This window comes from Thalia democratica, chromosome 2, assembly GCF_965202585.1.
Source record: "Thalia democratica chromosome 2, ktThaDemo2.hap1.1, whole genome shotgun sequence".
NCBI lineage: Eukaryota > Metazoa > Chordata > Thaliacea > Salpida > Salpidae > Thalia > Thalia democratica.
Genome location: NC_139166.1, coordinates 45,158,546 through 45,184,147, shown reverse-complemented (window position 1 = coordinate 45,184,147; position 25,602 = coordinate 45,158,546). Strand labels below are relative to the sequence as shown.

The 25,602-nt window shown below is 25.1% G+C and overlaps 1 protein-coding gene across 1 annotated transcript in view; it reads right to left on the bottom strand.

The window, feature by feature from the left end:
* LOC145830279 (uncharacterized) overlaps positions 1-17,808 on the bottom strand; it is a 39,447-nt gene extending 21,639 nt beyond the window's left edge. The window contains exons 1-14 of the mRNA XM_082938233.1: positions 17,593-17,808; positions 17,302-17,399; positions 16,970-17,097; positions 16,437-16,567; positions 15,163-15,304; positions 14,119-14,305; positions 11,800-11,993; positions 11,206-11,310; positions 10,545-10,658; positions 10,272-10,347; positions 7,764-7,939; positions 7,291-7,419; positions 2,980-3,133; positions 1,563-1,786 (exon numbers count right to left, since the gene is read on the bottom strand). Of these exons, the coding sequence (XP_082794359.1) occupies positions 1,563-1,786; positions 2,980-3,133; positions 7,291-7,419; positions 7,764-7,939; positions 10,272-10,347; positions 10,545-10,658; positions 11,206-11,310; positions 11,800-11,993; positions 14,119-14,305; positions 15,163-15,304; positions 16,437-16,567; positions 16,970-17,097; positions 17,302-17,399; positions 17,593-17,756 (2,022 nt within the window). The 5' untranslated portion in view covers positions 17,757-17,808. The remainder of the gene's footprint in view (positions 1-1,562; positions 1,787-2,979; positions 3,134-7,290; positions 7,420-7,763; positions 7,940-10,271; positions 10,348-10,544; positions 10,659-11,205; positions 11,311-11,799; positions 11,994-14,118; positions 14,306-15,162; positions 15,305-16,436; positions 16,568-16,969; positions 17,098-17,301; positions 17,400-17,592) is intronic.
* Between the last annotated feature and the right edge of the window lie 7,794 nt (positions 17,809-25,602).

Here is a 25,602-nt window from a genome sequence, read left to right as displayed (position 1 = left end):
AAAAAGTATTTTGAGTAACTATATAAGGAAAAATGTCGAGCAAAATCTGGTATTACTCATTTTCAAGTCTACTTTATTACTTTAGTTATAAAATAAAAAACTGAAGCTTAGGTGCATAAAACTGAAAAAATTATTAAAATTATTGAACTGAGCATTCATTCACTTAATTGGGGTTCGATTACCATATTATATTACTTAGTCAGTCGCTACTACTTTGAATAAAATTAGTAAAGATATTACAACACATAAAACTAATTCATAAAACTACAATAAACTTATATATACGACTGTGAATTAAAAATCTAAAACATATATTTGAATCATGTAGTAGTACTAGTTGTAATACTATTTTTCATCAGCAGATTTTTTGTAATTTGAACGAAAAACAATTATCAAATTAATTTATTTTGAAACAGCATTAATTTTAATTAATTTAAGATTTTAAGAAAAACAGTATGAAAGTTTCAAAAATTATTGATGTTAATAAATCTAACAATTTTTTGTATTTAAAACATTGAATTTCATTAAATTATTGTGTTTGTATAATAAATTATCAAATCTAAACAAATTTATTACCTGATAAACTTTCCAAAAAAAAAAAACAAGGTTTTTAAAATTAAACGGATAGCTTTTGAATTTAGAATTCTTTATTAGAACTTTTCTAACAAAATATGTATTAACTTAATATTTTTTTGTAATATTTGAAAAAACTAAACAAAAATATATTATAACAACGTTTAATTAAGTCTATATTTACAAGGGGTGCTATAAATAGTTTAATATTATTTTTGTAACAAAAAAGTACATACTTAATAAACTAAACAGCTTTTAACTTAAGGTGTAGTTTTTTTATAGCAATTAAAACAACAAGACATGACATAAATTTGTGCAAATTATTTTCTATAAAAATTTGAAACTAAACAAGTTTTCACTTCAATTAAAAGTTCCAAATTAAAAGCTGTGAAATTTTGTCACAAATTATTGCGTCACAGATGCTTACAATTAACTTGGTTGCCAGGTCAACTTGGTCGGCGCTGGCCCCACCCTCGTCCAATGCGACCTTGAGGGCGCGAGGCCACACAGGACCCCGTTTGCGGTTGCTGGGCGGAAAACCCTGCTGGGTCCGCATGCTGTCGTTCAAGTCTTCCGTTCGTTCCAACAGCAAATTTAAGTCGCTTAAGTACGACACCTAACGGTTGATGTTTCACTCATAATAATACTTAATTGTAATATCCTTTTTTTGTTAAATTTGTTCAAATAGTTTATTGGACGTTAAAAAAGTAAAAGTAACAATTTGTTTAACAGTATAACTATTAGGCTGGGTATGAGATATCAATTTTATGAATTAATAAACTAAGTTCCAGCTTAACTTTAAGTTTCAAATCTGATTTCGTACGATAACCATTTGTAAGACGAATAAATGTTATACCTTAAAGGAAGCTACAGATAAGTTTGGCCAACTTTTGATAGTTTACAGTAGAACTGTAGTAAAACAGAACGTTGTTGAAATTTAGAAACATAAAGAAATTTATACTCTAAACAAGTTACTAGTAAATTTTCACCTGTTGTTGCAGGTTATTGTAGTCGTCAATGTCGGCTTCCAACCTCGCTTTTTCCTCCTCCAATCGCGCCAGCCTCCTGATCAACCCCTCCTTGTCCTGGAGGAGCTGATCGAACTGCTGCCGCTGATCGTCGGCCTTCTTGCGCACGTTGCGCAGGTAGTCATGGAGACCGGCGATCACTCCTTCCAACTCGTTCCTCAGCGCGTCGTCCTGTGACGTCATGCCTGCAGTTGTGACGTCATTGTTTATATTGAAAATAACTTTTATAACGAAACTTCAAACGTGTTTTAGTTTATTTTAAAAGCGTTAAAACATGAGAAAAATTGACTTTTGGATTTTTTGAGTACTTACTTAGTCAAGATGATATAGTATAAAATCAAAATACCGTATAAGCTTTCAACGTAAAGTCTTAAAATGTATAAACATCTTATTATTTAAAACTAGTTTAGGTTAAGGTAAGCTTTATTTTTTATTTAATAACTAAATTTAATTTATACTTGTATTAGACGTATTATCAAAGTTTTAAGATTAAAAGTAATACCTATGTATCACTCAGTAAAAATATAAACTTCAGCAAAAAAAAGAACGACTATAAAATAAAATTTATTTATTTTGTGTAAGAACAAACTATATTAAATATAAAAATACAAACAAATTTGTTAAAAAACGCTAAAATAAAGAAATTTTAGAACCATAGAACTGCAAAATTCAACAACAACAAAAGCTCAACATAATGAAAAAATAAGCTACAATTGTAGTGTTTGTTTTGTCACAAATAAGAAACTTATTTTCAGGAAAAAGTTTAATCTTGTTTGGCTCTAAGGCACACCGCATAAAAAACACATTGAAGTTTTTCATTTGAAGTATTAAATTCATTTTTGGATTTAAAGAAAACTTTTAGATTTAAAAATAAAATAACATAAATACCATAAAATCTTCTTTATACACTTTAACTAAAAAGAGGTGAAATATATTTTATCATTTTTGTATAAAAACAACATATTTTGAAAACGTATATAACTTCAAATGTAACATTAGATACTTTTAATTAGTTAGTAAAACTTCTTAGTATGTGGTGCAAAGTTACTTATTTTCTGTCAGTATGTCTATTTTTCGTAAGTAGTTATTAAATTCGTTATTAGTCAAATTTATACCTACATTTTCACAACCTTACATGCTCCTTATAAATAAAACAACTTTTAAGAAACCCCATTTTAAGCAATGAAAAATTCAGATATATGGGTACCGAATAAACCTTTACAAGCACTTAGAAAAATAAAAGAGTTTTTTAACAAGTTTAAAATTAAAAAAAAATAAATATAAATCCAATTTCTTGTTCTCGAAAGTCTTTAAATATATATATACATTACAATCATATTATTCCAAGTTATAAAACTAACGCTACAACAAATTAAACCTCTTTCAAGTTGGTTTTCTAGTTTCTTTATATGTTCTGTGTCAATTGCTGTAGCTTTCAGAAGTTTGTCCAGTTTCCTCTCATTTTCACCAATTGTATCAGCTAACTCCTTCATGCCTTCCTCTTTTATGCCCATCGATGATTTCAAGTCTTTCTACAATGAAATTTAATTTTCATCTGGTTGGTCTAACACCTTTTAAAACTTTATTAAAACAGTTTCGTATACGTACGCAAGAGGACACTAATCTTTAAAAACTTCATTAAAAAATCATTAAATTATAACTATTCTGCTAGATTCTAACTATTACAGGGTTCGTGCGCGAAATTTTTTTCATTTAGCCTGACTGATACCAATTTAGCCTGACATCTTTTCAAAGTAAAGAAAATCCCCTTTAGAAGTCATTTTAGGTATTGGGGGGTCTTGATTAGTACCATTGTAGTCTCTGACTTCAACCAGCTTTATCTCAAAAATATTTTGAGCTTTGAAAAACTGCAAAAAGCAACTCATAGCTTAGTTACAACTTATTAAAAAAGACTAAATTGTGAAGAAGGTGATTGACCCCATATGCCCTTAACATAACAAATTCAGTGATAAATTTTAAAATAAAAGTTATATCTAATCTATTACTAGTGTAAAAATTTAACATATATTATTAAACTCAATTGCTCAATTTAATTAAGCAATAAGTAATAACATTATAACCGAAAGATTTATCATAAAACGACGAGCATTGTTGTGTTTTATTAAAATTTAAAATGAAACGCTTACACGAGTATTAAAATAATTAAAAAATGTTTAATTTAGTATTTTGACTAATACTTAAAATAGAAACATAATTATAAATCCTAAACTCTAAATAAATACAGTGATTGTTGATGTCTATCAGATTTAAAAAGGTTACACTTAAATTAAAATAAAACTTTAATATTTTGTTCTTGTAAAGAAAAATGAATTAAACCTAAAATTTATACTCCCACAAAACTTAGTACTTATATCTTGAAGCAAAGTTTTAGTGTTAATAATATCTCTAATAACTTTAAACAAACAGTAAAGTATATGAATAAATTGCAACGAGTTTTAATCTAAAAAGTATTTGGTTTAAAGCCTTTAAATTAGAAATTAAAACAGTTCAACCAACTAAGCTCTGAAAAACATAGCTGATGTAAACAAAATCAAACAAACAGCTAAGTTGTTGAACTAAACTGTATTTTTTTATGAACTTTCATAATTATGACCTATATAACCTATTCAAAACAAAATAACAAAATTTGTTAAATTTTTTTTTAGAGATACAACAAAAGGTTTTAAGCATTTATTTTTACAAATAATGACTGATTTTGTCTTTAATAAATAAATCTTTATCTAGAAATAAATTCACATCTCAATTTGATCTTAAAAATATTTCTCTTTTTTTTTATTCAAAAATTTTCAAGAATTTGAACTGAGAAAAACTGAGATTTTCAACTTTTTAAATAAAAAACTGATTTAGCCTGACGTTTTTCAACTTAAAAAAAAAAAACTGATTTAGCCTGACTTAGCCTGATTTAGCCTGACGCGCACGAACCCTGCTATTATATAACTAGTTTTATTACTATTTTATGTCTATCTATTTATTCTCAATAAAAATTTTAATAAATTCTATATCATAAATTTACTACAAATTTTTATTGACAAAAATATGTAACTTTTAAGTTCCGTAAAGACTAAATTATTCTTTTTAACCAAAAAATTATCAAAATTTAATTATGCTGATTTATAAAATGTTTTAGTACAAACTACATTCATTATTTCTTAGATCCCAGTATAAACTTTATTCTAATAATAAAATCATATATAAGCGAAAAATATATACAGAATACAAATATACTATTACTGTATAAGTATTTACCTAGCTTTCATTATGTTTTGCATTACAGACTTTATCATTCTTGTAATTAGTTTGTGAATAAACTCAACCAAGAAAGATATATTTATTTATGATCTAGTGTTTTCAGTCAAATCCTGTCTTGCACTAAGAAAGTCTGAACGTCGTACAACAACTGAAACAGGAATAACTGCAAGCTGCTTGATCATCCTTAAAAGCTCTTGCTCACTTAAATTTACTACATCTTTATGTTCCTTAAGAATAGCATCGCCTAAATCTTCCTCACAGCACTGGTACAATTGACGGCGTTTTTCTACATCTGTCATCTCCATACTATCTTTAAAAATAGTCCACTTTTGTAAAAATATGTTCCAACCCTATTCACTGCAGTCTGTCCCTATTCGAGGACGGTCCATCTTTGAAAGCTTTGCATTAATGTGTACATTGTTGTGAATGATAAGCAAAGAGGCAACTACAGAAGCATCGACGTCTGGTGTTTCATATGCGCAACTCTCAAGAAGGCATTTAATCACAGGCATTGTTGATTCAATTCAGCTTGACTTTATCATAAATAAGTTTAAAAGTTGCTGCCCGTTTAAAAGGAAAAGCCAGTACATGCTCGTACACATGTAAATGCCCAAAGGATGGCTGTAATCATATGATAGATTTTACAGACATAATCCTAAAAGATGTCATGGTAACAGGTTTAGCCGATGAGGATATCCGTAAATAGGTGCTAGGATGGGAAAATCTAGATGAGAAAAATGTCAATGAGACAATCGGTTTTATTGAAGGAAAAGAGATGGCACGTGATGCAATGTCAAAACCCGCTGTTACGGCATCAGTTTTCTCATACAAATCCTCAAAGAAAACAACAAAAAAACCAAGTGGTAAAATAACTTGTGGCATATGTAATAAATCAACTGATAAATTTGTTTGGAGCAGTAAAATATGAGGTATATTGAGTGTTCTACCTGTAAAAATTGCTGGTTAAAATCATGTAAAAAAGTTTATCAAAGTCACCAAAATTATGCTGATGAGTCAAATGCACTTCTAGTTGATGGATTGTATACACCAAATGTATACAAATCCTTAAAGAAAACAACACAAAAACCAAGTGGTAAAACAACTTGTAGCATATGTAATAAATCAACTGATAAGTTTGTTTGGAGCAGTAAAAATATGAAGTTTGTTGAATGTTTTGCCTGTAAACAATGCTGGATAAAGTCCCGTAAAAAAGTTTATCAAAGTCATCAAAATTATGCTGATGAGTCAAATTCACTTCTAGTTGGTGGATTGTATACACAAAACTTTGATGGCTTTTGCAGCCGAGGTCGTAGAAAAAATATGTTCGAGCGGGAAAACGCGAAGAAAAAAATGGAGGTATAGGGACAGAAAAACGTACTTTTACACACTAGATCGCCAAGAAATTTAAAGAAGTCATTACCTTACGTCAGGAAGAGTGTTATGACTTAATTTTCTTGACTTATATTTTCTACAGAAAAGCAAATAGACCGCCAAAGTTTACTTGCGAACAACAATGTGTCCGGGATTGGTGTGTGAAATTATCGGATTATTCGCATCTTTTCTGTGTATAACTTTAAGATGCTTTTCAAAAAATTCGTGTCAAATAATGTTTTGTGGTCTAATTGATGGATTTCAGTTCTATCTTGACGTCATAAAGTTTGTAGTTGACTTTGCAGCAGGCTTGTCTAACAGCCGTCTGTTAAAGTGATTTTGGATGAGGACGCAGAGATTGACTTTCAAAATGTCGAACTGTTGGTTAGTATCGAGTATTTGGAAAACGTGTGTAGCAGTATTTTTTCAGTGTTTACCGAAATCAGTAATGCACCTTCTACTCAGTTTGAAGCTAAAATAATAATAGGGATGTTTATCAGCGAACTAAGTGCGGTTTCAAGATTAGATGAATGGCGTGTAGTTTCGTTCGATAAATTCAAATCGGTGAAGAAAATAAGTTTTTGAATGCCTGTATTCAGCAATTGAGTGAAGAAAAGTAAACATTAAGTTTCAAATTGTTTGTTACAGTTTGTTCGTTTAAATTGTAGTCTTTTTTAACATTTTTATTTAACAGTAAACTAGGTTAATCGTAACTTTTAAATATTATTGTCATTTTGAGTTCAATTTCGTTGATTTTTAAAGTTAAAGTCTGTGTTTAAGTTGTTACAAATTGTTTTGAAATTATTTTATTTCGCTAGTTTAATGTATCGCTTTATCTCCTTCGTAGATAAAATCTGGGGGAGATGTATAAGTATTTACCTAGCTTTCATTATGTTTTGCATTACAGACTTTATCATTCTTGTAATTAGTTTGTGAATAAACTCAACCAAGAAAGATATATTTATTTAATTACAATATATAAAAACTTACATACATAAACAAAAATTTTGAATAACCCATTGAAAAATATTTTTTATGTGAAACTAACATAATCATCAGTAGATTGGTCCATATTTCCCATCTGCCTCTTGATTTGTTCGCTCTCCTGACGCGATTGTTGCAAAACTCTTCTTGCTTGTCTCACCGCATCTTCTATTTCCTCTACATCTTTGTTTGCCTGTATTTACAAAATCACTAATGCATTTTATTATTTTTCACCATACAGTTGTTGACACGATAAGAGCAAACTATATGTCTGAACTGATGAGTGTTAGTAATAATACCACCTTCAACGCAAATAACTTTTAACTCATTTCTGTAATCTCTAAGACTGATAGGTTGTACATCTACTACCAATTAATATTCTTTACTTCTCACAAAACATATCCTACTAACGTTTTATCGAAGTGTTCGTTGTTTATTATATGTTTAATTATGACAATAACCAACTGAAAAAAAAACTTTTACCAAGTATATTTAAAACTTTATGTCGCATATATTAATTAATCAACTGTTAAATACCTTATCAACTTTATCCATCTTCTTTTTCATGTTGTCCCTCATCTTTTGCTTCTCCTCCTCCGTCATCCTTCGCTCCTCTGACTTCCGCTCAAGTTCGGCAAGCTCCTTTTGAGCGTCCCTGATTTGCTTCTGCGTTTCTCTCAGCATCTCCTGAAGCTGCGCCAACCTTTCTGCGGCTGTAAATTAATAAACATTTTAAATATAAGTAAAATATAGCTTTATTTATATTTATTTCACACATGTCACTTTCTATTCTCCGACATTTTACATATTCATTTTATTCTTCGACTATAATTTTTCATATCTTTATGTGTTAAGTTCCAAGTTTAATTGGAAGCCTGTATTCAAACCACAGATAAATTATGCTCTTTTACCTACTACGCCCAATAGAACGGCTAGAGATCTTTTTACTGCAGGTTTATACTTAGCATATGTTGTTTTATTTTTTACATTTTAACTTTCATATTAAACACAAACCCGTAATTTATAACATAGTTTAATTATTAAATATTTAAAACATCTGTTTAAGATCTTTAATTTAGATACCCGACTGCCCCTTTCTAAAACAATAATCAATTAAAAATTTTACTTATTGTATAATATGCATGTAGTTTAAGTCACGGTGGTTTTATTTATGGCGCTGTAACTTATTTATTGGTCAGGACTTTGAAAGCTTAATAACAAGTTGTTTGATTTTTGTGCTTTGTTTTAATTTAAATTCAATCGGCTTTTTAATTGTATCTAACTTTAATTTTGTTATAATTTAGATTTAACCATTATAAGCATTCGATAAATAAAATAAACACTATACCAAGTTTCAGTGGCTTTTATTGCCTTTACTATTGTTTACTTTATTAATTCAATAATTAATGTTTGTTGTTTTACTTTATATTTATAGGAATATACTATCTAACTTTGTAGAATAAATTAACTAGCTAGTCCTAATGTTCATATATATTGTGACATAATTATTAGATACATTTTTTTTCAATAAATAGCAACCAGTAAATATTTTAGAATTAGTTCTTCCATCATTTTCATGTAAGTAGTTTATATTATGATTTGTTATCTTATTTTTTATTTTTACTTTAACTTATTTAATTTAGACTTAATAATTATAAATATTATATAGTTTTATAACAGTCGGATTTAACATTAAGTATTTTATCTATTATTAACCTATTAAAACATATAGCAATTATTTATATTTTTAAAGAACGCATCATGTATATACCTACTTTAGCTTCTATTCTTTCCTTACAGTATTTATTTTTTTACAGAGCTCAGTTGAAGCTTGTTGACTTGTTTAACACACAGAAACATATACCAGTGTAATAAAAGAAGGATACTGTATAATTTGTTATCATTAAATTTTCTAAATACTTATTTTTTCTTAACACCAAGAAATTATGAATTTGCACAATTTCAAGGTAGACCTAACAAGTAAAAATCTCTGGTTAACTTTTGTGAGGTAAGTTTTTTTTTATGGCTTTTGACCTAAAGTTCTTAAAATTTTAAGCTCAATTTTCTAAAAAAGTGTAACTAAAACATTTAACTTCTACTTTCAGTCGAAAAGTATTATTATTAAAAAAAAAATTGAACTAGGGGGAGACGCTAGTGTAGAACAGAAACAACCTAAAAAATAATTTTGTTTATTCTATTAACGTGCAAGATTATTTTAGAGTTTTAGAGAAATCAAAATATATATTGTAAATAAAATAATTAAGTTATATTTTATGTAATACTACCGTCTGGTATCATCTTTGATTATAACGCTTAATTCTATCAATAAAAATTTACTTAATCTTTTAAAATATAAATTCTTATTAGATTATTATTTATTTTGTACTTTTTAAGGGATTAAATTTATAAACTTATAAAATAAAAACTAAATAGAAAGTATATTTTGTATTATAAATTTCATATAAATTATAGTATTTTTTTAAATTGTTTAGTTTTTTTTTGCATGTTTTTTTTCAACTTTATCATTGCAAACATAAGCTTTCTAAATCAATATATTTTATTTTATTTACTTTACTCTATAATATAATTTAGTTAAATTTATGCTTCATCAACCTTTTTTTTTTAATATATTACTCGTAGTCGAATTAATCCAATTTTAAATATTAGTTCTATAATTTTATAGTATATTACAACTAAAACGTTTATTTTTGTGTATATTAGATAAGAATTCTTTGTAAACAAGCTTTAAACTGACTGGTATGTTAAAAAGTCAACACAATAACACTTGAAATTTGAGTGTCTCAAACGAAAGTTGGTACACAAGTATTAGAAAATGTTGACTTTAATAGATATATTTACATACTTGAAACTTTTAAATAACAGTATAAAATTTTAGCATATTCTATATTTAATTACTTTAAAAGGTTAATTGCACTAAAATCATAATATTTTATTTTTAGCTGATATATAAAATAACCTTTAATACATAATAAACATATTCAATAGCAAGAAATTTACCAGAAAATTCATATCAAAATAGTTTACCATCATTTAGTTGCTGCTGTTTGTCAGCCAAATTTTTATCCAATTCTCTCCTAGCTGCCTCTTCTCTGAGTCTTTGCTGTAAAATAGAAACAATTTGTTATTTTTCACTTAAGTCATTTAAATAGCACTATATCAAAGCAAAATCGAGCAAATTTAGCTACTAAAACCGCTTTGTTTAAACTAGAAGAGTTCTAATTACAAATAACTAAAAAACAAAAAAAAAATTAACAATTTTTAAACTTAAAATGATGCAGATCAATAAATTTATTTTACTTGATGCAGTGTAGCGGGTAAATTTATTTCGTGTGCAAACTGATTTTTCTTGTATCTTGACTTGCCGATGTAAGGAATATCGTTTTCGTCTTCCTCCTCTTCAACGTGACCGTACTGTTGTTTTATGAAGACATTACAGACTTAAGGTTTAACTTATGTAGAACAAAGCATAGAATAACAATACAAATGTTTTATTCCAATTGGAATGAAAAGGCTTTGTTTGGTAAAAGTTTAAGAATACAAAGTTAAAATAAATTTAATATTTAAAAAGTTAGTTTTTGAAATGTCGACCAAAAATTTTAATTTTTAACAAAAACTTTAATCGTATTTAACAGAGATATTCTACAAAATAATCTATTCATTCTAGTTTACATTTCACTAGATTGTGTACAATTTAAATAAAGTTTAATATGTTTTATACAGAATAAATTAAAATGAAGTTCACATTTATTCAAAACTTTTATTATCCTAATGCGCGACGTAGGTGTATACTTTTACAATATAATATAAAAGCTGATTAAAAATTAGAGATATTAAGTTTTAAATATCTATAATACAATACTAATTTTAAGTGTAGTTTATTAATACATCTTAATTTTAATTTTCAAACTATAAAAGTAATAATTATAAGCAAAGAAGTTTTATAATCATAAAATCTAACATTAAGCGGTTCAAATTTGTTGTCAATTTTCATAAACGCCAACTCTTGCTCTAAATCTTGATTTTTTGCTTGCGCCCTTTGAAGCTCTTTGTTCTTTTTTCTTAACTGAAAAGTTAAAACACAACTATATATAGGTAGATGATATTTCTAATAAACAACTCTGGAAAATACCTAAACTCAAAATCATTTAGTCATAAACACAAAACGACAAACTAATAAATTTAGTTTATTAAAATATCAAAGATTAAGATATCGTTTTTAAAGTACTACAATAGAAATGTACCAATACGTTGCTTAAATAGTATTAATCAACAAGATTTTTATTTATCAGTATAAATATGAAAAAATATTGAAAAATTTAAAATTAAACCTTTAGCTAAAATACTAACTCACTGTAAAGTTTAAAATTTATTCGCTATTTAAAAACAACCTTTTAGTTCATTTTGACATAGAAAATACTGACAAACTATTTTTTAGAAACTTACTTTTCAATGACCGCACTTTTAGTTTTGACATGCTTGCAGCTCAAAAACAAAAATAAACTCAATAACATGATATAGGAAAACATAACAGAATTAAATTTAGTAAAATTACAAGGTCATCTTTGGCTGCGATTTCTTTCTCCATCTGGCTTCTTTCCTCGGCCAGCTTCTCGTAATGATCGTTGAACTCCCTCTCCTTGGCCACGTACATCTCCACTTCTTCCACTGACTTGTTGTGTACCTCCCTCGTACTTTCCAGTTCCTGCACCGTCTCGTTCAGTTCCTTCGTAACTCGCTCGAGTTCATCTGTAAAAAAAAAAAAGTTTGGAAAATTTTACAACATGCAGATATTATAAAGTATTGTTTTTTTAGACCTTTCAGAATTTTACTTATTTAAACACCTAATAAACTTTTTTATAAACTCAAGCGCAAAAGGTAAACACTTAACTACATAAACATACTAGTTGTTTTTTAAGCTACACTACTAACTAAAGTTAATATTTTTTAATCTTGACTTAAACACTACTAAAATAACTTTCTACAAGTTAAAGTTAATTTTTAATTTCTGTAAGCTTAGTTGCTCTTAAGCATGGATATTTGAAACTTTAATTTAATAGCTTTTCGTTAAAATTCAGTCATATTAAATTTTTTTTTATAGTAATAATCATTTATATCTATATATAAAGTTTTTATTTTTCCTATTTTAAATTATACAACTGTATTTTGTTTTGATTAAAAGTAATGAAAATGTTAAATAATTATGAATATTTAAAATATATTCAACTAACGTCTATAACTTTTTGGGAATAAAGAGCTTGCTTAGCCTAAAGTAATAAATAGCTTTTAAAATTTAAATATTATAAAAATGGTCGTGCAATGTTTTTTTTTGCGTTAAATTGAAAATTAAACAGGTTATTGATAAGTATGTATATGTAAAGTATAAAAATAAATAAGAAATATATCTAAATTATGCACAACAGTCTGAATAACAATAAAATCTTATTTCAAGTGAAACTCTAACTACAAATAAATAACTATTTCTAAAGATACCTAAACTTACAGAAAAGTCAAAACAAAACTCGTGAGTTAACTAGCCTTTTGGTCAGCATACAAATAAAGTAAAAAAGCACCTAACATTTAAAAAAACGTTGAAAACACAAAGAAGGTTTTTCTCTTTAAATTTTATAATCTCCATGTAAAGTTAAAACCCAAATTCATTATTGATGTAAAAACTTGTTTCTAACCGACTTTTTTTTTTTAAGTAAACTAGTTATGCATATATATCAATAATAATAATAAAATTAAAACACTATCTAAACAATCAATAAAAATTAAGTTAAATATCCTTAAAGTATCGAAAACTTTATTTTTAATTGTTTGAATAAAGAAATTTTAATTTTAATTTGTTAGATAAACGTCATCAATTTTTTTTTTATCTCAGTACTTGAAAACAAAGCTTTTTAATTTTTTCAGCTTCTAATTAATCATTAAACAATAGTGAAAAGATATATCTCAACTTTATGGTTCTAAAACAGATTCGATAAAAGTTAATAGGGGTTAAATAATAGTTGTAAAAAATAAATTTTAGCAAATTTAAAATTATTATAGAAAAACAAAAATTTCTTATTTATAGTTTAGTTTAAACAAAGATGTATAAATTGAAAATTTAAATAAAGATGTACTTAAATAAACTCTTTACATTTCAGTAAATTGAGCAATCTTCTTTAGTTAAGACAAACAACTATATATTTTACTTTAAAAATAATAATAAAATATTTAGTACTTGCAACAAAAAGTGTAAAGTCTAATACTTTATCATTGTTTTATGATGTATCTTAAGCCTCATGTGTTTATATGTAGTAAATCGAACTGTTCGTCTGTAAACGATTTTTTTTAATAACCAGAGTAGCCAAGATTTTTTCTAATTTTTTTCCAGGTTTTTAAAAATACAAGTTTGTCAGTCTACTTTTAGTTTAGAATCAAACTTAAGGTGAGAAATTTTCTTTAAAAGTTCAAAAATATTAAAAAGATACTGTAAAAAAAAGCTACTTCAAACGTGTTTTTGAATAAAAAAATTTTAAATAACAAATAAAAAATATTTTACTGATATATTTTTGTACTTAATCTAAACTTCATAATTACACATGTGAAAATTGTTTAAAACTTAACAGTTTTTACTGTTTTTTGTTCGAAATTCCAGGTTTTTTTTTCCTAAACTGTCAAATTCCAGGTAATTCAAGATTTTTCCAGGTAATTCAAGATTTTTCAAGGTTTCCAGGTTTTTTGGCAACTCTGAATAATGAAAGCAAAAAGTGCAAACTCATACATTTAAATCTAAAACTTTCTGAATGCAAATTGTGACAGCTGTTATTTACAATTGACTTCTAAGGCTCAACCAACAGTATCAAGTACAAAACAAAAAAATGTCAACCTTGAGCGAATCTATTGTTGGAGTCGGATCTCTCCTTGCTGGTGACAGTCACGTGATCAACCTGCTGCAGAACCTTCAATTGGAATATGACGTAGCTGCGGTGGTGGTGCAGCACGCAAAGGGGATTCCCGCTTATCGTAAGTGTGGTCAGATCGTGCAAGCCCCGCAACCTCACTATTTCACTCAGCTGTTAGTTTGTTAAAGTTTTGTGAAATATTTTATATTTGAGTGTAAACAGATGTTTTATTAAGTATACATACACCTAATCTTACCTTAAATAAAGTTTTAGTTTAAATATATTTAATAAATTGTTTTCAAGTTTTGTTTGACTAAAATAAAAAACTAGAAAGTTACTATTTTGCTATGCTTTTGTTTGTAAACAAAAGATTAAATTGAAGTATATACAGTCTATGAATAAGTGAATTTGTTTAGAACTTCTTTCGTTTGCAAAGAAAAAAATAATTGAAACTTGATTAATCCTATGTTTCAGGAAATAGGTTTATTCTATTTCTCTAAATATTGACTAAGCTTATTTTACTTTATAATAAAAATTAATGAATAAAAAAGTGGTCATCAGTAATTCTTTAAAATTCGTAAAAGCACATATAAATAGTTTAGAATAAATTAACTACTTATGTTTTGTTATTCTTAAACATGCTTGTTTTACAAATAAATGTAACATTTTTAAACCAAAATATTTATTAAGAAGATTAGGCAAATTGGTTTTTGTAGATATTTGTCCTGAAATATATTTTGTAATAATTAAAACTTTTAGTAGAGTTTAAATTAATACAAATAAGTTTCAAGTTTTTAGAAATAAAAACTACTCAATAAGATTTAATTTAACAAAACTTGAAATACTTTTAAAAAATTCCTAACATAAATAGATTAGCTTGTATTTAAAACTTTAAATGTTTTTGTCAAAATGAATATTATTTTACTACATAATATTTTACTAGATTAATTTTAAAAGCTCAACTAACTGTACTAGCAAACATTTATATAATTTTCTACCATAGCTAACAAACATGGAATAAAACTTACGGAAGATATTTCATTGTTAGCAAGTTTTAGTGTTCGCAAACTTCGAAGCTTTTTGGGAAGCCAGGCAGGAATTTTATCAATTAAATTTTGTTCTAAGTTAAGCGTTTGTAAGCTTGTCATCGATTCTATTCCTTCGATTTTACTATGAAAAATTATAGCATAATTAAAAAGAGTTATTAATCAGTTGATAAGAGTTTCAAAGTAAAAATATCAAAATTTAAAACTAACTAAAACTAAAAGTTTTACTATTTATCAAATATAGTTTTATATATATGTATAAGTAATAGTTTGTTTTTTTACCCTAGGTTGTTTAAAATTGTACCCCTCTTTCAAAAATTTAGATTAATTTAAAACTCACAAATTTACTCAACTCACGTTTACTCAATTAATAATCTGTAATATAGCTTAATACAGCTGAAAAACACTAATGCCTAAGCAACTTATTTTCCTAGGATACAATTTTTTTGTACTTTATAAGTCTTTTAGTTCAATATTGTTTTTAAATAATGTTTTGGAAATATGAAAAATTTATTTAATTTATTTAATTACAAAAATCAATAAACAAAATTTTAAAGTTGATTATATGCATTATAAAGTTTTGATAGCTGTATGATAAAATACTTGTAAATAACTTTAAGTTTTAATCAACAAATCATGTACAGCAATAATTTTTTGTGAACTTATTTTTAACTTATTCAGATAAAAATAGAAAGCAATTTTGTTTGTCAACACAAATATTTTTGTTGTAGTTCGACTCAAATTTAAAATTAAAATATACCAAACATGATACCTTAAAGAGTTATTTAAGCTAAAACAATGTTACAGCCCGAAATATTAACATTAAATTTGATTTTCTTAATTTAACTTGAACTAATTTAAAGTTTTTAAGAGTTAGAAACTAAATAAACAAATGACTAAACTTCTATTAACACTATAAAATTATTATACTTTAACTATACTTCAAAAACAAACTGTTTAAATTATAAAATTTATTTATAACATTTGTTATGAAATATTTGTACTTTTACAAATCATGTACTTATTATTAAAATATACTTATTATTTGTCATTTAAATATTATTAAAACAATTAAAAAAGACACGATACATTTATATATAGTCTTAGTTTATTATAGATATTTGTTAAAAAAAACCTCAAAAATTAAAATTTCACAAGGTTGGACAATTACAAAGATTTTAAAATACTTAGTCTATTAACACTTAACCAAGTATATGTTTCAAGTATCATGACTAAAGATAAGAGAAAATACTAACATAATTTGATTATTGGCTAGGTTAAGACTTTTAAGCTGAGTCAAGTGGTCGAGTTTTTCCATTTTTTGAATCACATTTCCATTCAAGTTCAGAGATGAAAGTGACCTCAGCCCGTCTAAGTTTTCAATAAACTGTAACAAAATTTTATATGTTAGCTTTATTTTGTATCTTTATAACATTATGTTTTTTACAAAATTAAACTTACAGTTCATACTCTAAACTTTAAGCTTTGATAAAACAAACTTTGTTAATTTTCTATCAGTGTAATTAATTTTAATAACTTAGAGTATAAAATATAAGTAAAATATAGTTATAATTAGCTTAAATAAAAACCATTAGATAATAGCAAAAAAAAAGAGAATTATTCTCAGAACATTTTATATTACTTAATGTAAGATTTTTAAACCTGATAAGCTCTACTTTTCAAAAGTAAAAAGAACTTCTTTATACTAATAATTTTTAACTCAAGTTTTATTGAGACACAAAACAATAAAGACTCAAAAAAATCTTATATTATAAATGTGCATACTCACTCTAATTTTCTTTTCTCCAGATAAATTAAAAGTAAGTGACTTAATAAGATCAAAATCATCTTGTTTTGAAAGTCTTTTAATTAGATCATGTGTAATGTATCTTACAAGATTTTTTCCAGATCCATATTCTGTGAAATTATATATTACAGTAATTTGTAAAACAAGCATTTTTTTTTCTAATCATATGTTATTTATATTAGTATAAAGTTTAAAAAAATAATTTACTGTTAATTTAAAATTTAAAATTTAATAAAAATATCAAATTAACTTACTGAAGCAATTGTTTAAAATTTGTCTATTTAATCTAAATATTTAAACAAAAAAATACATACCAGGTGTAGTGATTGTTCTTCGACCTGGAGAATCTTTATTAGTTTTTCTAATTGGACTTATGTTTTCAACACTAGGTGACACTGAAGCTGATCTAGATCTAAGTAAAAATAAACTGTCTAAAGTAATCGAACTAATGTAATTTATTCAAGCAACAAATTTATTTTTGATGATGGACTTTTCTTTAATTTGTATTTCTTTCTCTTCTAAACATCTACTTTAAATAGTTACATTGGCTTTAAAGTAGGTAAGCTATCACAAAAAAATCTTTAGACAATTATTTATATACCTACCTGTTAGGAGTAGAAGTTCTGCTGCTTCTAATGCTGGCTCCAAGTTTTCTTGGAGGAGAAGGAATTCTTGAAGTTGATCCTCTTGAGGGAGAAGGTGATGGAATTCTTGAACCTTTGGAAGAGGGTGAAGGCGTTTGTCTCCTACCAGATGGTGGTCTGTTCATCTTTTGAGAACAAATCAGAAATCCTTTAAAAACTAATTGACTGGTTTGTTAACATTTCTGATAAAAATGTTTACTTCAAAGAATTTGTTTTATTTTGTAACATTATAGGTATTTTTAATAACTTAATAGCAATCTTAAAAGCACATCATACTTAAAATTAAAATGTCACTTAACAAACCATTTTTTAAAACAAACAAACTAATTTAGTAAAAAATGTATAATAATATGATAAGAAAAATTTCAAATATCACTTGCAGCTTATGTAATTTAAATAAAACATTTAAGGTCAAGTATTCATAAATAAGTATTAAAAGATTTATAATAATAGTATTTATATAAGTTTTTTAAATCGTGAATTTGAAACATTAAATTATAAAACATTTTAAGTTAAAAATAATCATTTTATTTTGTGTAGTTTAAATAACTAAGTTAAAAATATTAATATTAAAAATATTTAAGAGTAAAATAAGTTTTTATCAATTTAGCCTCATACAAACACCAGATCAAATAATAAACCAAAAGTCATGTTTTATTGCACTAAATATTTTGAATAAATAAAAAAAAAATTTTACATTAAAAGATAATTTTCTATCTTTTCAATTTGTAAGTAGACCATATGAAAAAAATAGTTATAATTAAAAACTTTTAAGAGTGTTAATATTTTAAATGGAACTAAATAATAAAAACTATTTATAAAATATTTACACTATGAATAACTATTGAAAATAACTGTTAAGCATGAAACTAACTACTAAAGCTAAAACTTATATTTTAAAAACAGTTATATGAAAGTAATCAAAATCAAAGTAATAGCATTAAAAGTTTATTGAAAATTAAACAAAAACATTCTATGTTAAAAAACAATAAAAAATAAATTTGAATGCTCATAAGTATGTTTAACTTGATGTAAAGAAAGATTTTTAGGTCACGAAGCTAAACATTATTCACTTAAATTAAAAGTTTTTAGCTATAAAAAAGATTAACTATATAATCATTTGAATAAATAAACAACAGATAACTCAAAAATATCAAAAAAATCTAATAGTTACTTAAAAATAATTTATAGAAAAAAAATTGGATTTATAAATCATCATAAAATATAAACTGTGACAAACTAACTTGTTATAAAATCTGAAAAAAAATCCAAAAAAATAAAACTATGTGATTTCAAAATTACTTTACTTTTCAATTATAAAATTTTTACAACTATACAAACAAATCTAAGAATATATTTAGAGTGTAGTTTAAAAAGAAATATATCATTTTTATAAAAAATAAGGTAATTACTTAGGATGATGTTGCACTAATATCAAACTGAAATTATTTTATATTTGATGTCTTTTTTAACCATAGTTTTAGGCTAAAAATTTATATTTTATAAAAACATTAAAAAACATAAAACTTATTTATCATAAACTAATAAAACTTAACATTTAATCACAATTTTTTTACAATATAAAGCGATTATATTGATAATAATTTATACAATAATTCATATTGATTGCAATATTGTAAAATGAAATTGATCAAATATTTTAGTTTATAATAAATATATTTAAACATATTAGCCTTAAAACATTAATTTTTAGCCTAAAATTATGGTTAAAAAAGACATTGAATGTTATATAATTACAGCTTAATATTGGTGCAACATCATCATCAGGTAATTACAAAAATCATACTAATGTCATATTAAACAAGTAACTTTAAGCAGTATAACTATTTCACTTTCTTTGGAACAAAATAAAATCTAGAATTTAGTAAATGTACTTCAATAAAATATAAATTTTATCTTAAATATTTTTTCATCAAATTTTTAATTAATAATCTACTAATCTTCTATTATACTTATGTATTAAAACAAAAAATATTTAAAGTTTAATGAAATTTTTCAGCTTTTATTTATAAAATTGCTTTCATTAAGACTTTCCTTGAGTAAATTTAAAGTTTTGTTATGTCTTTTTTATACCGCTATATATTAATAAACATAATTAGATTGTGTATAAACTTCTGTGCTTTTAAACCTAGCGGGATAGCTTGTATACGATACGCTCGAGTAGTTTAGCGTCCTAACCGTCTCTATCGTTTGAATAAAATGGTTTAGAATTATAACGATGCAGCATTTTGTTCAGTGCTCGCCAAGTATTCAAGAAATATTCGCGTAGTACTCGTAGTATGTTCATTGTTCAATACATAACTTCTCTTTTTTTTTAATTTTAAATATTTAAATAGTATCTAATTTAGTTGTTCTAGGCTTAAGTTTCAGATAGGTATATCTAGGTGTTAAAATTACCTTAAATTAAACATCATAAACGTTTTTTTATTTCAAAAAGTTTAGTCCAAATTATTTAATCGAATTCTATAACAAAACAATACACTTAGTCAAAAAAGTGTATGTTTTTGCTATAAATATTTTTATCTAAACTTCATTGTTAAAGTTAAAATTTTAACTATTATTTTAATCATTTATCAAGTTATAATTTTTTTTTCAACAACCTTTTTTTTGAGGTCTTTGAGTAGAATATTATCTAATAGAAATAAACAAGAGTTGTTTTTCTCAACAACTGATTATTAGTTTTGTGTCATTTTTTAACAGTTTTTTATTGAATATTGAGTAAATAAATATTTTTAAGATTTTTTATTATTCAGTTCAGGTCATTCTTTTTTTTCTTTTTTCAAACATTAATTTAAATACATTAATATTTTTACTACAAAAATGTCTTTTTAAATAACAAAATTAGTTAAAAGACAATTTACATAAAAAAATATTATAATTTTATATTTTTTTACAAAGATAAAAGATTATTAATAAAAATAAAGACAATAAAAAAATAAATTATTTAGTTGTATACCTATGTGTTTAAAAAAAAAGTTAACCTTTACAATGCATTGTTTTTAAAATCTTTGAAAGGTTTTTTTTAATACCTTAAATACTATATTATGATATTTCGTTTTTTAAAGCAGTGGTCGGCACGGTGTACACTGGTGCACACTAGTGTACATGAAATTTATTTTAAGGTGCACGAGACTTTTGGGGTACATGAAACTTATTTTGGGGAACATGATTTTTTTTTCGCGCAGAAACTAAACTAAAGTATTTTTTTTAATCTTTCTACACGTAAGACATATTCAACCTTGAAATCTAATTGACCATTTTGTTGTTAATAAAACGACCATTTTTGTACTCTCCTAGTTCTATTCTGTTACCTTATATTAAAATTCTTCCACCCTTAGCCGCCCAAAGAAAAACCGAAGTGAGCAAATATCATAGACTATTAAAACAAAATAAAACATATTTATTCTATTAATGTTTAATTTTATTGACCGTTACTGTTTAAAAGCATTTTGCTACATTAAAAATTACTATATTAATCAGCTTAATCAACTGATATTTGACAAAAAATTAGTTAGGCCAAAAAAAATTCAATTATGTTTTACTTATGATAAAATTAAAGTATAGGAAGGGTCAATAATATTAGGGCTGTCACCAGAGAAGCCAAATGTAGCTGAAACGCGGAAAATTTGATAAAAAATGAGCTATTTTCCACAATAGCTGTTAGCTTAGCATAAACCTCTTTTAACCTAAATTTTGACTTTTATAGCAGAACGGCCTCAAGGGGCGTCACATAAACGTAAAGGGGAGTCCCCTTGTAAAAAAAACATTTTGAAAAATAATTTATCAAATTTTATAAACTGTAGTAACAATGCTTGTAACTACAAGTTGTATTGTAAGGTTTAAAATAATAAATTTAAACTGTGACAAGTTAAAACATTATAAAAGTTTCTAAAGGAACACTGCTCTTAAAATAAATTAAGTTTGGAAATATTTAAAAAATGCTCATGCTCATAACTTTAATAAAAAAATCATCAGTATTAAAAAGCCAATTTTTAGTATGTTTTAAAATTTCAATTAGTTATATATATTTTTCATTTTTTCAGGTAGAAAATTAAATAATGTATTTAAATGTTAATTTATACTTATTTAAACTTTTTTATATTGTTTAACAAAAATAAGACGAAATATATTCAGCAAAATATTAAGCTTAGTAAGTTATTTATGAAACATTGACAAATCCTTAATTACACTGAAAATACAAATTTTTTAATTTACAAAGTGTTCAATTTAATGTTAAGAAGCAAAATAGAGGGTGAAGTAAATCTGATGGTTTTCTACCATAAAAAACTAAAAAATCTTAGAAATAAAATAATAAATTGTGATTAAAGTCTTAAAATACTTAAAGATTTTTATCAAAAATTTTTCTTTTTAGTTTAATTTTTGTATTCTATTTTATGTATATGAATGTTATAATGAATTTCTAAATGACTTGATTAAATTTCAAGTTACTATTTATTCAAACATAAGTTTATCATTTTTTCAAAAACAAAAATATTGTTTAAATTTTTTTTTAATTATTAGAAATGTCTCTTGGACTTAATTTTTGCACATTTTTGCTGGTCACTATTTACCTAAAAAAAAAAACAATAGATTGAGTCTTAATTAAATGGGTAAATAAGATTTCTTGAAACATCCTATCTGCAAAATTTAATTCAATTATGCCACACATTTTTAAAGTCTAGGACTGTTTGTATAGTAGCCATATACAAAGTAGCCTACAAATGTGCATAACTGTGTTAACCATTAAAATAATAAAGTTGATTAACATGTGTTATTAAGTTAGTCCAGTTTTATAAGCTAACTCTTATTAAAAATATCTTTAAAGACTCTCCTTCTGTAACAACTAAATATTTTAACTGTATACTTATTAATTATTCAAGAATTAGCTAAATGACTTTAGACTAGTAAAAAAAATTTTCAAAATATTTTAGAACTTAACAGTTATATAATGATTTCTTTTTAATATTCAACACTTTATTTACTCTATTTAGCTCTTCTTTGATTTCTTAAATAAGTTCTTCTGTTATTTAATAAATATTTTTGTTTCAATTTTGGTTTTGATAAATCATGTTTTTCAAGAATTCTAGAAGTTATGATTTTATAGCTTAAGTTTAGAAGTGTACAAATTTTTCTAAAAACAGCTGTGTTTAAATCAAAATCTAAACAATGTCTTTTATTCACTAAAAAAATTTAACAAAGTTTTATGTAAAGCAATCCTAAAAAATTTAAAAATAAGTTTTGTGTATTAAGTATATTAAAATGGTAGTTAAATAATTGATCTTAATCATCTAATTGTTACAAAAAGGAATCATTAAAAACAGTTTTAATAAAATATTCATTAAAAAAACTTGATGGATTTGCTTCATTAAAAAAGTTTTCAGCTCACATTTCCCATATCCTACAATATATGAGCAAAAAATAAAATTTTGTCTTTTAAAGCATTCAAGTAGTCAATGAAAATGTACATTAATTTTTGTGGTGGACGTTAGATAAAATGATTGTGCTAAAAATTAATGTTTCAGTTTTAAAATTTGTTTGTATAATGTAGAAATTTAACCTCATTAGACAAGTTTTTTTATAGTATCATCTATAACGTCTATAGTAAGATTTTTTATACAACCAAAAACAGTTTCAATTAACTTTTAAGATATATTCAGTTAAAAAAAGTTTCAGATACATACTGTGTGTGGCACTCTTAGGCTAGTATGAACTTTTTTTGAAATCTCATGCTAGTGTTGATTTTTAAGTATCTCATACTAGTTTTTATGCTTTAATTATTTTTTATTTCTTACAAATATTGATTTTTAAAGTTCTTCTGTAATTATTTAGGTATCTTTTAGTATTTATACTTTATTAGTATTATTTTTATTCAAAAATTTGCTAACAAAAACGTTTTGTTTCTATTTCATTATAAACTCTAACTAGTCTCAGGTAACACAGGCTGACTAGCTGACTATTTTGCCTCAAAGAGTGGCAATTCTGATTATTATTAACTCAGCTAAATTATGATTATTTCAACTTAGTAGTTAGAATAGTTAAAATCAAAGTATACATTTGTAAGTTGTTTAAAAAGTAGGAAAAACATCTATCTAACTAACTAATGAATTTTTATTAAGTATTAAGTAAAAAAACAATTTAATATTTATTTTAATACCTTATTACTAACAAAACAATGTTTTACTCCTATATTTGCATATAGGAGATGCTCAGTTGTTGTTAACAAATCTGAAAAAAATTTGAACAAATAAATGGAAGTAAAATGAAATTAAAAACAAAATATTGAAATAGGCATTTAATTCAAGAACTGTAAATTGATTAATTTAAAAAAAGTAACAATACTAGTAAAAAATATGTACAATTATAATTCCCAAGATTTATTTAATCCAAAATACTAAGAAAATATTATTTGTTATTTTATGATAGTTAACTTTATAACAGCATATTTAATATAAAGCATTAAAACATTTATTTGTAACAGCTGGTTAAAAATGATAACAGTCAAAGTTAAAGCATCTACTAGGAAGAATAAACAAAAATACACTTCTAAATGGAAATCTGTTCCTGAGTTTAAAGGTAAAGTAGTTGATTATTGCTTTACATAAATAAGACTTATCTATTATATACAGAATATGATTTTACTAATAGACTGGATTATGCCTGATGTATCTAGTTCATACCACGTAATATGTAAACATTGTAAGAAGAGATTACAAGCGAAATGCTCAAGTCTTAAATACCAAGCTAATACTAGCCAACATTTGAAAAAAGTTACTTTTAACTAATCATCCTACCAAAAATTTTGAATAACAATTAAAAACTTACTTTTAACTAATCATCCTACCAAAAAGTTTGAATAACAATTAAAAACATGTTAAGGGCATAGGGATGTAGATCACCATTTTTACAATTTAGTCTTATAATATTGAATTTTAAGTAAGCTACAAGTTGCTTTTTACAAATAAAAAAAAACAAAATACTTTTTGAGATATAGCAGGTCAAATTGGACGACAACAATAGGTTCCTTTGGGGAGGGGCAAACTAAAACAGCAAAAAAAGACTACTTCACTAAAAATCTATCTTCTTCTACGTTTTTCGAGATAAATGCCACAAACTTTCAGAATATGCTCCTTGCAATTTTTAAAAAATTGTGTTGAAAGAGATTTTAAACAAATAAAAGTAAATAATTTGTGACAAAAAAACAAAAAAAAAACTGTTAGTTTTTTGTTTATTTTTTATAATTTTATTTTTTTAATTTTAAAAACATTCTTTCTGACAAAGTTTTAAAGTACTTTAGACAACATATCCTGAAAGTTTGAGGTATTTATCTCAAAAAACGTAAGAGAATATAGATTTTTAGTGAAGTAGTCTTTTTTTGCTGTTTTAGTTTGCCCCTTCCAAAAGGAACCTATTGTTGCCTCCCACTTTGACCTGATATATCTCAAAAATTGTTTTCTATTATTATAATCAGTAAAAACCATCTTGTAGCTTAAAAACTCAATAAGATAAGATCAAAATGTGAAAAAAGTGTTTAACCCCCCCATGCCTTTGATACTTTTATTAAAATTTGTTAGCATTTCTTGGTTTTAAAGATAACTAAGTTAATTTTCATACTGCTCTATTTGCATGTAGTTTTTATAGATATTCATGATTAAAACTTCAGTAACAGGTTAATTCATTAATTTTTTTCATAAATGGGCTTAATTAAGCATGCTTGTTTTCTAAAATATTATCATTTTGTATAAACTTTACCTGAACACAGTCGTCCATTAAGTATGATAAAATAGTCTCGCTGAAAAAAATTTGTACAAAGAGTTAAACATAGTTTAACAAAGTTTGATTTCTTTGTTTTAAAATTAGTTTTGTTGTTTTTCTGCTCTAAGTATTTAAGAAATTACGTAAGTTTAAATCCAACTAGTTTTTGCCTATACAGTTTGAAAACCACTCCAAATT